The following is a 15,712-nucleotide window of genomic DNA, read 5'->3' as shown; positions in this document are numbered from 1 at the left end:
CGACGAAAATAGAAATTTTAGTCGTAGGAATTCTCCTCCCTACTCCTAGACCAATGAACATTTCGAACACTTGTCCTCTTATTCGTATAAAAAAAAACATATAGTCGCGTCAAAACGGCACGAAGCAAGGTGCAGTTACGTAAGCGGCTGCGCTCGAAGCAGTGCAGTGGGGTGGGAGCTCGAATCGACGTGGGACCCGTACATTAGCACGCTATTCACTTTCGGGTAGTGACCGAGCAACGTGTACCCCGCGAATTTTTCGGAATCTTCGCTATGTGGATATTTTGAGGCTCAAAACACTCTGTGAAGAGGTCTGTGAATGTTATGCTTGAAGAGACAGTGATTGACCCATTGTACTGATACCTGCTCGAGATGAGACAGAGTTTGTTTTGCAATAAAAAGAATCTTTCTTGGTCAGTTTGAGAATCTAAATAACTACCCAAGTAACAGGATCCACCGATTAGGAGGATCCTTCTCAGAAACCCAACGAAACATCTGCCTCCGAAATTCTGTGTGTTCACCGCCTTTAAGGAATCTTTGACGGCGAGTGTGGAACAACCATTAATCATGCAGTGGTAATTGTTGGATTTACTCCGCAGTACTGGATCGTCAGGAACTGGTGTGCTTTGGAGCTTTGAAGACGTTTAGTTGCTTAGTTGTTCAAAACAACAGGTTACTTTAATCATCAAGCAATTACGCGCTTATCTTCTTCTCCCCCCCCCCACCCTCGTATTTCAGACTGTTGCGATTTCTCCTGCGATATCCGATTTCCGAACGTTTGTATCCTTGAACTATGGACGGGACCTCATGTAAAGTGATAGATAGCAATTGCCCTCACAGAGATGCCAATTACGACTAGTATTTCCACATATGGGGCTCATGTTTCCCATGCCACAAATAGTACTGTAGTATAGTTGAATTCACCATTGATGCAGTGACCACGCAGTGACCAGACAAAAGCGACGAACGAGCACTTCAGATGAGATGCGATTGGAATTCTCGATCCAAGCGAAGCACCTGTTCCGATTGCACATCTCTTTTAGTCTTTAAAGCGAACGTGAAAATCCATAAGTCACATTCCCAGGGAACTACTCGATCATAGCGATGATTATCGCCAGTTGATGTGGGCAACCGAGTGGTTTGAAAAGGATGTCCATGGCGAGTCTCTCCCTTCGTTCCCACACTAACCTGCGTTGACCAGTAATTAGAGTTTCCTCAACCTCCTCGCAATAACTTTTCAGTGAACCGCGTAGCTTTTCGCGAGTTGCACTAAACAAATAACCGGCCGGCACCAATACAACACCGAAATCGAGGAGATGAGCAGCACCCGCTAACTATCAGATCTTCCTAGGCTTTCCGACTCTTGCGTAAACCTTCACTGGCTAAACCTCCGAAAAAGAAAAACGAATAGAAAAATAAGAAAATAAGAGAATACGACAGAAGAAAAATTACTCTAGAAGTTTTCGAGAATTCCTCCACCACATCAGAAGTGTTGGGGACTTCTTAGTGAAAATGGAAGCTTCTTACAGTCTAAGCAAACAATGGAGTTCCTATAAAACATCCATGAGTCGACACAGCGCCTTCGTTCCTGAGAAACAGAAGGCAAAAGCCTTTGAGGCTGATCCTCACTTGCTAAAAAGCTGTTTCTTTGCCTCGTTTAAACAAAATTGCCCAACAAATGAGCAATTCTATATAAAGGGATATTTTATAGAACCATTTCCTACTTTCTAAAGTAGATTAGGATAGACACATAGGGATCCAAAAACATTCTTTCCTGCTGAGTTGATTTTTTTCCAAAATGAAAAGAATAACTTCAGGTGATTTTCTGTTATTGTATAACAATCTAGCGGATCTGGGTGCGTATCGTTAGGTACCCGCAGCCTCCGCGACAGCCTATCCTTAGCGGAAACGACTGGCAACGGCTATCGTTAATTGCTCTGCGCAGCAGTGAATAACGTCAGCAGAGCATTGCGCTGCGTTCACCTTACGCTCCGCCCATCACATCGTCCATCTTCGGTCCTCTGATGAGGCGCGAAACATGCCTCGCGGGAGCACGTGATCTCTCGTATTGCTTCTGTACGGAGTACCGATCGCTTACGTATAGAGAGATGCATCGAATGATTGCACACGAAATCCCATGTGGATACGCCAGAGTTTGCTCGCCTTTGATTTCTTGCCACGCGGTAATTCGGTCTAAACCGACGCTCCACAATATACCTCAAACTTGGGTAATTAAACTTTTATATTTCCAATAACAACACAATAACATAAAGAACAACGGAATCTCACGATAAAGAAAATACATAATATGAAACAACATAATATTCAAAACCTCCATATACCCATTAAAATTACTACCGAACAACAATTATAATCATGCATACAACACATTCTAAGCACACAACGACTATTTAGTCCTAGGGTCTCTAGCGTTACACAAAGGGAACTTAACCTATTAAGTACCTACCTACCTTAACCTCAACCTAAAAAGACACGCCCTCTTACCTACCGCTCCCAGCCCATCCCCTCCGCCGCTCGAGTGTAACTGATGCCATTTTCCCGCGTCCCGTCACGTCTCGTCCCACTAATCGATACTCGAGGAGCGTGATAGCGTGGCTCTCGTGTTAGCTATTTCTACTCAGACAGCAGTGATGTATGGAACTAGTGTGGGACCCACCTCGATCGGTACCGCTACCCACACCACTCTGCTTTGAACACAGTCGCTTAAGTAATTGCACCAAGCTTCGATCGTTTTGACCCCAATATAGCCCATACTCTTTGATCGCATGACAAAAATCTGCAAATTCTCTTTTCTAGAGATGCCTAATCCATCCTTATGTTACCACGTTTTATCGCTTCAGTGATTTTCCTGATTTTTTTTTTTGTTGGGAAGACTCAGAGTTTCTTCGGCTACCTACTCCCCAAAACGTTTGCAGTATTCTGTTGCATTTAAAACTTTACTTTGAAATAAAACCAATGGTTTATTCTTTTTTGTGGCTTGATAACTGTTCCATAAATTCCATGAATCGCTCATGCAAATCGCTGCCCTCACTGGAAACAAAAAACGAGGCGATCCTCATGTAGGTCTGCGCACCCTCGTAATCACTATAGAGGAATATGAAAAGTCAGAAAAAATGTTCCTGATTCCCATTTTAAGCACTAAAATACTTGACTAGTAGAAGGTTCCGCTCAAGTGAATAAGTTACAAGCTCCTTTATTTAAAGCTATTTCAAGATTAAGAATGAAAACCGACGTCCTGACTAGAATGAAAAGCTTGGATACGATTAGCCCGAATAAACTGATTCTTCTCATCACTTTTGAACTTTAGAATGTTCGTTCCAGACACTTGCATCTAAACTTACACCCGGCTGCGGGAGGCTCCGCCTCTTGGACTAATGCTAACGCGCCGCAAAATTCAAAATGGTACACCGAGTAACTACTTCCTCTGTTGCTTCAGAAGTTTGGTCTTTTTGTAGGCGAACATCCAACGAATGCGACGTTTTTGCTTTCATTTTCCTGGAAAGGGGTCTGTCGCTTAACGCGTAGCGTTCCGCTGAGTTTGACCTCAACCGCTGTGTCGCATCTCCCATAAGATATTTCCTTCGCTCGTGTTTGACTCAAGAACAGCACAATGGAATGCGCTCATATAGGCAAGAAAAATGTAAAAAACGATAATGGCCTTATTTGCTGTCATTTTTGACAGCCCTTTATGTTTGTTTTGGCATCCACTCGAGGCATCGGAAAGCCTATCGTGGACCTTCTCTCCGAGCCTTTTTGCGTACCTTGAAGAAACAAATGCCTTTTCCCACGCCGTCTTTCTAAATAAGATTGGTGGAAATCAGCGGGTCACGCTCATGTTTATAATCTACAACTGAAAAAGGCCGAGTGTAGCGCGGTCGGTTAGAAGTTTCGCTGGCTACACGATCGATCGGAGCTTCGAATCCGCCCTAGTGCTCACGAAGCCCTTCGTACCTCGATCCCTTTGGTCGATAAGTTGGTACCAGACTTGTCTGGGAGCATAAAAACACTTGGCACACTTCCAGTATTTGGGTTACGAACGTGTAACTGATCATACCTCCGGTCAGTTACAGGTTCGTAAACCTCAAATGATTCTCAACTGCTATCACGCTATGGAGTATTTGATTAAGAGCGGTGCATCCGACACAAGTTGAGCTGACATCCGACTGGGAATAAAGTTGTCCCTATCCAGGCGACCGTTCGCTTTGGAACGATTCCTGCGAGATGCGAAGCATTTTATGTAGGTAACTGATTCATCGAATCAAGCGAATAAAAGCATACCCGGGACACTAACAAACCTGGAAGTAACCACCACTACAGCTCACATTGCCCACACCGTATTTGGTGCTCACATTTCGATCACAGTCAAGAAGCTCTTGCACCGAAAGAGGAGGAATGCTGTGTCCTGAATGTGAATGCTTTGGAAATAGATTTGCTTACTCTTCGTTAACAAAAGAAAAAAGTAACCGTTCATAGCAAAGAATCCTTCGACAGTGGAAGTCATAGCAAATGCCCAGCATCCGCCACAATTCATCTAAAATTAACTGATGATTTGCAGACTGTCAACGTAGAGTACTTCAAAGAACGTTTTAACATCTGTTACCTGATTAGCTACGGGCTGCATATAATGTCGAAAATCAACCGTATCATTTCTTGTTTGGCGTTTCTGACGTTGTATGCCTTGGACGGCATCATTAAGAGCTGTTGGTGGTGGAAGGGCCAGTGCTAGCGGAGCCAACTCATCCGGTTTCTGTAGAACTGATTCTTGATGAAGCTGATATAAGAGAGAGAGGTTGAGCCAGCTGTTGGGCTCTTTGTCTGCAATGACTTCTTCACTATAAGGACTCTCATTGTTGGTAATCAAAGTATAGCGGCCCTCGTCGTAAAACTTTATCCCTTCAAAGTCCACCAAGAAATTGAAGTGTGGGAACCTCATGGACAACATAGTTTCAGATAAGGATAAAGGGTGAAGTGTCTGGCGTTCTACTTTATTATTTTAATCCACTTATTATTATGTCTGGCGGTCTATTCTTATATTTTAATCCACTTGGAGGACGCCACCACGTTCACTTCAATTGAGAATCATTTGAGGTTTACGAACGTGTAACTGGCCCATACAATGACCGTAAGTCGGATCAGTTACACGTTCGTAAACCAGTTACTCGAAGTGTGTCAAGTCAGTGTTTTTATCCTCCCAGACGAGTCTGGTACCAATTTATCGACCAGAGGGATCGAGATACAAAAGGTAGGTTCGTGAGCACCAGGGCGGTTTCGAAGCTCCGATCGATCGTGTAGCCAGCGAAACTTCTGACCGACCGCGCTACACTGGACCCTTTTCAGTTGTAGATTATGAATATGAGCTGATTTCCACCAATCTTACTTAGAAAGACGGCGTGGGGAACGGCGTTTGTTTCTTCGAGGTACGCAAGAACGCTCTACACTTGTGTGCGCTCCGCTCGCTCCGTCTACGCGTCTCCCTTACCAGCCTACTCAAGTAAAACCAACGAATAAGTTGTTGAGGGTACCGGATAGTGTGAAAGGGACGCGTTTTTACATGCTTCTTAGGAACAGACCCGTTCCCACGCAGTTTTTTCTTTAAATGACCATTAGGGGAATCGATTGGGGCTACGCTCATACACGTAATTCACTATCGAAGCTCTACTTCTTTCATCGGGTTTCCACAAAGCGTCATTTTCGTGATACGCCACGTTTGATAAGAAATTATCTAACTTTTTTTTTGTTTGCTTCCTGCAAGGTTTTTGATTGTCTCTGTAATCCTTCCGTGACCTCAGTGTAGTAAGTGGTTTCGAAACTATACATATCCTTCCTGTCCGGAAATGATGCTTTTCCCAACCTCTCGCAATTGCTACCACTTCCTTTAAAAACACAAGTATAAACAGAGGTCAAAATTATCAGTGAATTTTGTTCCTAAAAAATCATTATTCATTTAAAACCTTTTGAGGCGAGGCGGGCAGGTTGCAGCTAATTTTTTCATTATCTTCAGTATTATTTTGCAATGCATTTCTCGTTAAACACTACCGTAATCTCTGGTTAGGTGCCTGAAATCCACATCATTATGAAGAATTTCCTTCAGTACGTCATCTAGAGTCGGAGGCTATAAGATTGAAGTTGGAATTTATACAGGTAACCAACTTCCGTTTTACTTACTATCGTTGATGGAGACGTGGGCGGGTGGGTTGTTCCAGTAGGTGGTGATGATGTTGTTGGAATCGCAGTCTTAACATCAAAAGATAACTGTTCTACTGCAAAACGTTATTTGAAACGATAGTACTCTGAAAGCAAAATTTTTTGATATTAAAAAGGCTTTTGACCTAAATTTAGGAATGTTTATGATATGTAGGACTATTCGTGGGTTAAAATGAGCTAACTTAACCCAGATCTGTTAAAGAAAAAAATCGATAAAAAAAGAATAACAGATATTAGATAGAAATGAAGCGTTGTTACCGCTAAACAACATACTCTGCATCACCGGCTCGGTTATGATTCACAAGCTACAAAATTGTTGTGGAGAATCAGAAACATCCACTGGAATTTTGTGATATGAGGTGACCTCAACGCTATAACCATACCGGAAGCAGGAGAAATCCTCGTAAAAATAAGAGAGAAAGGTGCATTTAGTAGTTCCAAATTACGTGTGGAAAATTTCGTTAAAAACGGAACATTCCAACTTTCAAGAGTAACGAGATTGAGGACCATCGTCATCGTGGAAGTCCTACGGTTTTTTTTTGCACCCTAATTTATTCAAGGACAGATGGAGCCTCTGTATCTCCGACCTCGTATATGAAAAGAGTTAATCTGATAAGATTACTGAAGTTCCTGAAGGTAAAATCTAGACAAAACTAGCTCCCGTCCTCTTACTTCAAACCACACAAAATGATATGTACTTTTAACTACATTCTTTTTAATTTTTTCGACTTTCGAATTCGACAACTCACAGCATTCTTCTTTAGATGTTTCCTTATAACTGTTTATCCTTTGCGCCTCTATGGCCAGAAGAGCATTTAAGACGGTTGTTTGGGTCTCCATGAACGATTGGAGCGTGACCTCATCGAGGTATGCTCGCGTATCCAGCGGCATATCCTGTGGATACTTGATGTCTCGGAGGTATTCGCGGAGAATCCGCCAGGACCCTCTTTACCGTTCCCCGCCTTCACCGCACCGTTTCGAGCGCGTACGCAAACGCACCGTGCTTCATGTCGTTTTGACTCGACTATATCTAATATTAGGTGTTGCTGTGATATAAAGACAGTTACAAACTTGCCTACATGATTGCGACTTATCAATCATTATCACTAATAAGTAATAATAAGTAAAATGTGGGTGTCTTATATGGCTAGAAAGTGAACGTTTCCGGAAGTATCATTCCGCTTGCGATATGTCAATGCGTTCGGGTACAATTCAAAAATCTTTGAGGTTTATGAATGCATGTCTAACCTATACAATCACTCCCTAAGAGTAGCCAATCTATCAGATCAGTGCTTTCATCCTCCTAAAGTCTGGTGCCAATTTATTGATTTCGGAACGCCGGGAAACGAAACGATTGGTCTAGTTGGCTCTAGATAAATTTCGAACCATTTACCGTGCAGTCGCACTCAAACGTTCCATCAAGTGGGCTACGCCCTACCCTCACAACAAGTACGAGTGGAATGAAAAAAAGAAAAGGTTTCCGTGATACCTCCATCTATTCCCACCAAAGAACCTACTTGGAAAGTACCGCAAATTCAAAAACTGAAATAAAAATGCTATGGTTTTGCTTCTCATAAACCTGCAGTAAAGGACTTTAAGAACTCCTGCAGAGAACAGTCTTTGTTGATAATATTTACTGTGATTTCGCAGTAGCAGAACTAACAACAGGGCTCCATTCTTCAGAATTTCACGAACGTAGGTGGGAGCAAAACGAACAAGACAGGAAAGCTGGATGCGTAGGGTCAGACGAATGTCAGGACGTTTAGATAAAAACGCTGAAATGTGAATCATTCCTTCCTAGGGTAAGATGGCGCAGCTACAAGTCTGTTAACTCTTTCACATACCGCCCGTTTTACTTAACGAGAAAACGGTTTCCAGAAGCTTTTATTGTTGCCTTAGGGATCGCATCGAACATTTTTGGATTGTGAAACCTTTGCCAGCTTACCCTGTGGTAGAAGAAAACTGAACGTTGTTACACTTCATAGCGCTTTCTTTCGGCAATGTTTCGTGTGTTTTGCCCTATCGAAGCAATAAAAGTGAAATAGCTCCACGTAGGGATGGTCATGGTTTTGGAAGTAAAACATTTCCTCAAAGGTTTAGATCACGAATAAGATCAGAATTCCCCCTAATTGTCCTGAAAGCGGCGTGAGAACCGCTTTAGCTTCTATGCTAAAGCTGCTTCTAGCTTTAGTATGGTAGAACGTGCCATACCCGACCACTCGCTGCATCCACGAACAAGCGGTCGAGAATCAATGAGATCTCCTCACCAGTCTTCTCAAGTAAAACCAATGAATAGGCTCCTTGGAGAGAAGGAACGAACAAGTGGACACGTTCCAATGTACCTCGTAGGAATTAAAGCGGTTCCTACGTCGTTTTTATAAAGATAATTTGGTGAAATTAAGCGGTGGTATGCTCACATCGTAATCAACAACCCGAACCCGATCTCTATGTCTTCCATCAGTTTTCCACACTATGTTAGCTTCTTCTTCTTCTTTTCACGGTGCCTTTAATCGAGTTGTAATATAGCAATTGGACAAAATGATAGAACTACTGGATATTTGTTTTGTTGTGATATGTTCAAAATCACTGACTTATAGTCGTTGATCCCAGCCTGCCGAGAAAGGTGTCGATCTCTGCCGCCAAGCTCTATGGCCTTATTTGCGCAGTTGTTCGTGGACCAATCATTTGTCTCGGAGATTGTGTGTATTTCGAATGAGTCGGCGGCTGTGCAGAGTTCTTTTTTTATTCTTCACAATTTTTATTGATGGTATGTATTACAAGTATTTCTATATCTTAGCGCTTAGTGTCAAACTTCTCGGGAAAGGCCAGTGCAATTTTTATCACATGAAGCGTTTCGAAGCTGGAACAGCATACGATTTTCAATTCGACAAAGCGTTTCTCTCAATTTCTTAGAAGAACCAAGCATACCTTTTGCTGATATTTTTAAGTGTTGGATTATTTCAGGAGCGATCTGTGCCTGCTCCAAGGATGCTCCCTACTGTGATACGTTGTTGAATAAAATTCACAAGACAGTTTCAATAAGCACTAAATGCAAGCAGTGGATTGCAATGTTGGATGCAAACTATTTTGCGGTAAATTTTGATGACGGACGTCCCCGTCAATAATTTAAAATTTTTTTAATCGGATCTTGTAGAACGATGGTGGATCGTGTAGGTGGCAAATGAGCATTGCTCTGAAGCAGGAAACTCTTGGCGAACACTTCAAAAGCTTGCTATAGAGACGATATCACTTGTTAACTTATTTACTTAAGCATATTTATGTACTTTGCAAATATCTTGGAATATTTTTCCTTGAATTTCGTCTCTTTTTGCTGGCCTCAGGGTTTCACATCTGCTGTTATCGTAACAATGCATCTCTGAGAACAGTAGTCATAAAAAAAAAAACAAAAAAAGTCCTATGAACGAAATTGGTGGGTAGTTTGTATCGAATTGATCTATAACCATTCATATTGATTAGTAGCGTCGCTATTCAAAAATCATGAATTTCACCGCCCATAAACTACTTAGTTTCACCTTTCTTCAACGGTTGCAAATTTTTTTTTAATTATTCCGAATGCACCTTCAGAGTTTTAGTCTGAACTGTCTCTACCACCGGAGAAACGCATCATAACAAAAGATTACTGTCCAACCAGCTGCAGTAATTGCAATTCGATTCAGTCCACACCTTCCATCAAGGTATTTGTTATCTGTTAATCTTTCTTATCGATTTTTTTCTTTAACAGATCTGGGTTAAGTTAGCTCATCTTAACCTTCGAATAGTCCTACACGTCATCAGTATCCAGTAGAACAGTTATTTTGTGATGTTAAGACTGCGATTCCAACAACATCATCGCCACCTACTGGAACCACCCACCCGCCCACGTCTCCATCAACGATAGTAAGTAAAACGGAAGTTGGTTATCTGTATAAATTTCAACTTCAATCTTATAGCCTCCGACTCCAGATGACGTGCTGAAGGAAATTCTCCATAATGATGTGGATTTCAGGCACCTAACCAGAGATTACGGTAAGGTTAACGTTCGCTCTGTTACTTCTTTCTGTGAGCACAACAAACACACTTTTTAGATATCAAAAGTGATGCAGAGGATGGTATTCTCCGTTATGAATTCTACATAGTAAACAAAAAGAAGGTGACAGAGCACAATCGTATGTACGAAGCTGGTGAAACCAGTTACAAAATGGCCGTCAATCAATTCTCGGTTGCGGTTAGTGTTTAACGACAAATGCATTGCAAAATAATACTGAAGATAATGAAAAAATTAGCTGCAACCTGCCCGCCTCGCCTCAAAAGGTTTTAAATGAATAATGATTTTTTAGGAACAAAATTCACTGATAATTTTGACCTCTGTTTATACTTGTGTTTTCAAAGGAAATGGTAGCAATTGCGAGAGGTTGGGAAAAGCATCATTTCCGGACAGGAAGGATATGCATAGTTTCGAAACCACTTACTACACTGTTCAAATCCAAATCCTGTAATCTGAAATCAGAAAAGTATTTGGTGAAAGCTTGGGAGGGAAAATAATTCGAAGGGAACCGAAAATCATAATCATTTTCGAGCGTTGTCGACGTTGTCTAACCACAGATGTTGTCACGTAAGGATTACAGAGGCAATCAAAAACCTTGCAGGAAGCAAGCAGAAAAAAAAGTCGAATTATTTCTTATCAAATGTGGCGTATCACGAAAACGACGCTCTGTGGAAACCGGATGGAAAACGTAGAGCTACGGCAATAAAATACGAGTATGAACGTAGCCCCAATCGATTCCTCCTAATCGTCCTAAAAAACTGCGTGGGAACGGCGTCTGTTCCTACGAGGCATGTAAAAACGCGTCCCTTCCACACTACCCGGTATCCTCAACAACTTATTCGTTGGTTTTACTTGAGTAGGCTGGTAAGGGTCTTCGAGAGATCCCAATTGATCTTCGAGCGCTCGCTCGTAGACGTGGAGCAGGTGGCCTTTTGCGTACCTCGAAGAAACAACGCCCTTTCCCGCCGTTGTCTAAATAGATTGTTGGATCGGGGCCACGTCTATTTAATTACTGGGGGTACACGATCGATCGGAGCTTCGAAACCGCCCTGGTGTTCACGAACCTCGTACCTCTACCTTTCGTACCTCGATCCCTCTGGTCGATAAATTGGTACCAGACTCGTCTGGGAGGATAAAAACACTGACATGACACACTTCGAGTAACTGGTTTACGAACATGTAACTGGCCCGAATCTCGGTCATTGTATGGGGCAGTTACGCGTTCGTAAACCTCAAATGATTCTCAATTTGAAGTGAACGTGGTAGCGTCCTCTAAGTGGATTAAAATATAAGAATAGACCGCCAGACATAATAATAAGTGGATTAAAATAATAAAGTAGAACGCCAGACACTTCATCCTTTATCCTTATCTAAAACTATGTTGTCCATGAAGTCTCCACACTTCCACAAACTTGGTGGAAGTGTGAAGACCTCATGGACATCTATTTCCCTTCAATTTCTTGGTGGACTTTGAAGGGATAAAGTTTTACGACGAGGGCCGCTATACTTTGATTACCAACAATGAGAGTCCTTATAATGAAGAAGTCATTGCAGACAAAGAGCCCAACAGCTGGCTCAACTTCTCTCTCTTATATCAGCTTCATCAAGAATCAGTTCTACAGAAACCGGATGAGTTGGCTCCGCTAGCACTGGCCCTTCCACCACCTACACCTCTGAATGATGCCGTCCAAGGCATACAACGTCAGAAACGCCAAACAAGAAATGATACGGTTGATTTTCGACATTATATGCAGCCCGTAGTTAATCAGGTAACAGATGTTACAACATTCTTTGAAGTATTCTACGTTGACAGTCTGCAAATCATCAGTTAATTTTAGATGAATTGTGGCGGATGCTGGGCATTTGCTATGACTTCCACTCTCGAAGGATTCTTTGCTATGAATGGTTACTTTTTTCTTTTGTTTACGAAGAGTAAGCAAATCTATTTCCAAAGCATTCGCATTCAGGACACAGCATTCCTCCTCTTTCGGTGCAAGAGCTTCTTGACTGTGATCGAAATGTGAGCACCAAATACGGTGTGGGCAATGTGGGCTGTGGTGGTGGTTACTTCCAGGTTTGTTAGTGTTCCGGGTATGTTTTTATTCGTTTAATTTGATGAATCAGCCACATAAAATGCTTCGCATCTCGTAGGAATCGTTCCAAAGCGAATAGTCGCTTTGTTAGGAACAACTTTATTTCCATTCTGATGTCAGCTCAACTTGTGTCGGATGCACCGCTCTCGTGAAGCTATCAAATGCTGAAGAACTATAATTTAGATTAGTGCCTATACACCTTAAGGACCATGTGTGAGAGCGCTGTGGTTAATTAGCCCCACTAGTCGGTAGCACCGGTCTCTCATAGATAGGAGATTGTCAAGCCACTAATAAAGTTTCACCAAGACCTCGTTGGCACAACAAGAAAACATAGACTCAAAAAATATTATTTACTTAACAACCAAAATTTTGTGACGCTGCTAGCCCGCCTTAGTTCATATGAGCTATTTACAAAAGGAAATTGCAGGTGGCAGCCGAATATCTGCAGAAGAAAGGTGCTACTTCAGAAGCTGAATATTCTTTCGTAGGAAAGGTTCGTTACATATTTTTACGTATTCAATTAGAGACGAATCTGAAGAGGCTGCAATGTTGAGGCATCAAGCGAGCATCCCGCAACGAAAAACGCTATGTACCGAGAGCAGCGCGGAGAGCAGGGGTTACTGTAGATGAGTCAATTAGAAAGACCTCGTAGATAAGTAGTCCCATCAGTGTGTACTATTGATATAAGCAGAACTCTCAGCTAGCCACTTTGGAACTGTAAATGCTCTATTGATATTGGACTGTCGTTGGGATAAATTTCGTATTTTCAGGAGTCGTCAACATGTCAGTTATCTTCAGCTGCAGTCATACCGCGAATGAAAAGTTTCGATTCGGGCTACGTCTCTGCATTGAACGATTCTGCATATGCTTTACTTAATACGGTAAACTTCCAACTCTTAAAACATTTGTATTGAAAAAAATAATTGACGTACATTTTTGCTGCATCGGGATCCGTTGTGACTTGTCTAACATGCTGGTCAATTCTGAGAAGTGTACTCTATTCTACCCTTCCTAAAAGAGTGATCAACTCTTTTTTTTGTGATTCCGCTGTAGAATTTTTGTCGACTGTAGAAAAAGAAACCCTTTCATGCCGTTTTATGCTAACACATAGTATGTTCACATCCGGTTACCACATACAAAAATTTGAAAGTGCTGGAAATGATCCTACAAATATAGGAGTGAACACAGGACCGACCTTCAAAGTTTAACTATTCCAGGCCTTGGAGGAACGTGTACGTAGGGGTCCGGTAGCTGTGGGAATGGCTGTAAACTCAAATATCTATAGTTACTCCGAAGGTAAACAAATGTTTTGCAAATGCGATGAATTTTTAGTTGTTGTTAACTATTAAGAAGATCTTTTTAATATTCAGGAGAGTGCAACGATGACGGAAATAGAAATTTTTGTCGTAGAAATTCTCATCTTCACTTCTTGGCCAATGAACATTTCGAACACTTGTCCTCTTATTCGTATAAAAAAAACATATAGTCGCGTCAAAACGGCACGAAGCAAGGTGCAGTTACGTAAGCGGCTGCGCTCGAAGCAGTGCAGTGGGGTGGGAGTTCGAATCGACGTGGGACCCGTACATTGGCTCGCCATTCATTCTCGGGTAGTGACCAAGCAAGGTGTACCCCACGAATTTTTCGGAATCCTCGCTTTGTGAAGATTTTGAGCCTCAAAACACTCTGTGAAGATGTCTGTGAATGTTATACTGGAAGATACAGTAATTGACACATTGAATTGATATTTGCTCGAAATGAATTGAGACCTAGTTTGTTTTACAATAAGAATAGTTCTTCTTGGTCAGTTTGAAAATCTAAATATCTACTCAAATAACGGGATCCACCGATTAGGAGGATCCTTTTCGAAATTCCAACAAAACATCTGTCTCCGAAATTCTGTGTGTTCACCGCCTTTAAGGAATCTTTGACGGCGAGTGTGGAACAACCATTAATCATGCAGTGGTAATTGTTGGATTTACTCCGCAGTACTGGATCGTCAGGAACAGGTGTGTTTTAGAGCTTTGAAGACGCTCTGCTTAGTTGCTTAGTTGTTCAAAGCAACAGGTTACTTTAAAGGCATCACCCCACGAATCTGAGGTGGTGCAGATTCCAGGTGGAGTATTTTGAAAGGGATAGTAGATTATGGAAAGGAGGGTGATTCGGTCCATTTCTTCCTAATTGCCGTGAAAAACGGCCCGGAAGATGCGGCGCCGCACAAGGCTGGCGCGCTCCAGTCGAGCTCCTTGTAGAAAATACTGCGCCAGAACGCCCAAAGCCGTATCTTCCAGGCCGTTTTTTACGGCAATTAGGAAGAAATGGACGGAATCTCTCTCCTCCCCATAATCTACTATGTACGAATATATACGAATACTCCACCTGAAATCCGTGCCACCTCAGATTCGTGGAGTGATGCTTCTAATCATCGAGCAATTACGCGCTTATGTTCTTCTCGCCCTTGTATTTCAGACTATCAGGATTTCTCCTTCAATATCCGATTTCCGAGCGTTTGTATCCTCGAACAATGACATTGTCTTCATCTCTTATTCAGTTTTCGAATACTGTAGTTCATCACATTATTCTCGGAAACGTGCGAACAAAATTTATACAAAATGAGAAATCTCGAGTATTCAAGTTTTATATCTGTTGTAAACGGTTATCCTATTGTCAAGCCTAAAGGTGTCCTATACTTTTGCAATGAGCATTTTTCAGTTGGGGTTCCTCGTGGGGAGAAGCAGGTCATATCCGAATTCTTCGTCAACCAACCGACCCTTGCAAACTCACAAGATACTGGTCACAACCTATCGCGACTGCGACGTGGACCCAAGGAAATGGTAAATTAATGACCAGGAGGAAAATGTAGTGTGCAGCACTGATACTGATAGAGATTTCACTAAAGTATTCATTATTTTCAGCAGTCGTTGTCCCACCTATGCAGTCTACTACCTCAGTCCCGAATTTACAGGACTGTTGTGACGGCGCTTGCTGCGAGGAGTGCACTTGCAACGACGATGATGATGATGACGATGATGAATATACTATCTCTGGAATGGAAAAGTTGAGAACCACAACGATAACTACGGATGTGAATTTTGGAGTTGATAGGTTTAGATCAAAGACTAAAGCAAAGGACAACATTTACAACCTCAATACTCAAGTTTCAACTCTTTGTAGAGCCTGGAAAAAAGAAAAACAAAAGCAGAAGACGCAAAAGCTTTAAAGATAATATGCGACATGATAACAGAACTTCATAACTTCAGCTTCTTGAAGTTCTCAGGTTCTGCTATTATTTTTTATCACTCTGTCTAACAATGGGGACACATTTGTGCGACTGGCAATCCTTAGCATTAAT

General features: G+C 41.9%; 2 protein-coding genes across 4 annotated transcripts; one reads left to right on the top strand and one right to left on the bottom strand.

The window, feature by feature from the left end:
• Window positions 1–975: 975 nt before the first annotated feature.
• RB195_019753 (uncharacterized protein) lies at window positions 976–7,116 on the bottom strand (the record flags this gene model as incomplete). Of its 2 annotated transcripts, none has more annotated exons than XM_064187759.1 (6): window positions 976–1,188; window positions 4,317–4,423; window positions 4,486–4,552; window positions 4,622–4,768; window positions 6,187–6,281; window positions 6,975–7,116. In XM_064187759.1, the coding sequence occupies 6 exons, from the start codon at window positions 7,114–7,116 to the stop codon at window positions 976–978; spliced, it is 771 nt and encodes a 256-aa protein (XP_064043640.1). The 2 variants fall into 2 exon arrangements, with proteins under 2 accessions (XP_064043640.1, XP_064043641.1); XM_064187760.1 differs by lacking the exon at window positions 976–1,188 and adding an exon at window positions 1,985–2,074.
• Window positions 7,117–8,417: 1,301 nt separating this feature from the next.
• Window positions 8,418–15,580, top strand: RB195_019752 (uncharacterized protein; the record flags this gene model as incomplete). 2 transcript variants are annotated; one of them, XM_064187757.1, is made up of 16 exons in its annotated part: window positions 8,418–8,547; window positions 9,190–9,317; window positions 9,819–9,920; window positions 10,054–10,122; window positions 10,176–10,251; window positions 10,311–10,450; window positions 11,893–12,039; window positions 12,109–12,175; window positions 12,238–12,344; window positions 12,791–12,856; window positions 13,134–13,244; window positions 13,581–13,659; window positions 14,282–14,369; window positions 15,073–15,194; window positions 15,276–15,465; window positions 15,535–15,580. In XM_064187757.1, the coding sequence occupies 16 exons, from the start codon at window positions 8,418–8,420 to the stop codon at window positions 15,578–15,580; spliced, it is 1,668 nt and encodes a 555-aa protein (XP_064043638.1). The 2 variants fall into 2 exon arrangements, with proteins under 2 accessions (XP_064043638.1, XP_064043639.1); XM_064187758.1 differs by lacking the exons at window positions 8,418–8,547; window positions 9,819–9,920 and adding an exon at window positions 9,380–9,395 and having other exon boundaries at window positions 9,294–9,317; window positions 10,028–10,122.
• Between the last annotated feature and the right edge of the window lie 132 nt (window positions 15,581–15,712).

This window comes from Necator americanus, chromosome II (genome assembly GCF_031761385.1).
Source record: "Necator americanus strain Aroian chromosome II, whole genome shotgun sequence".
Taxonomy (NCBI): Eukaryota; Metazoa; Nematoda; class Chromadorea; order Rhabditida; family Ancylostomatidae; genus Necator; species Necator americanus.
This window is presented reverse-complemented; position numbering and strand designations above follow the sequence as displayed.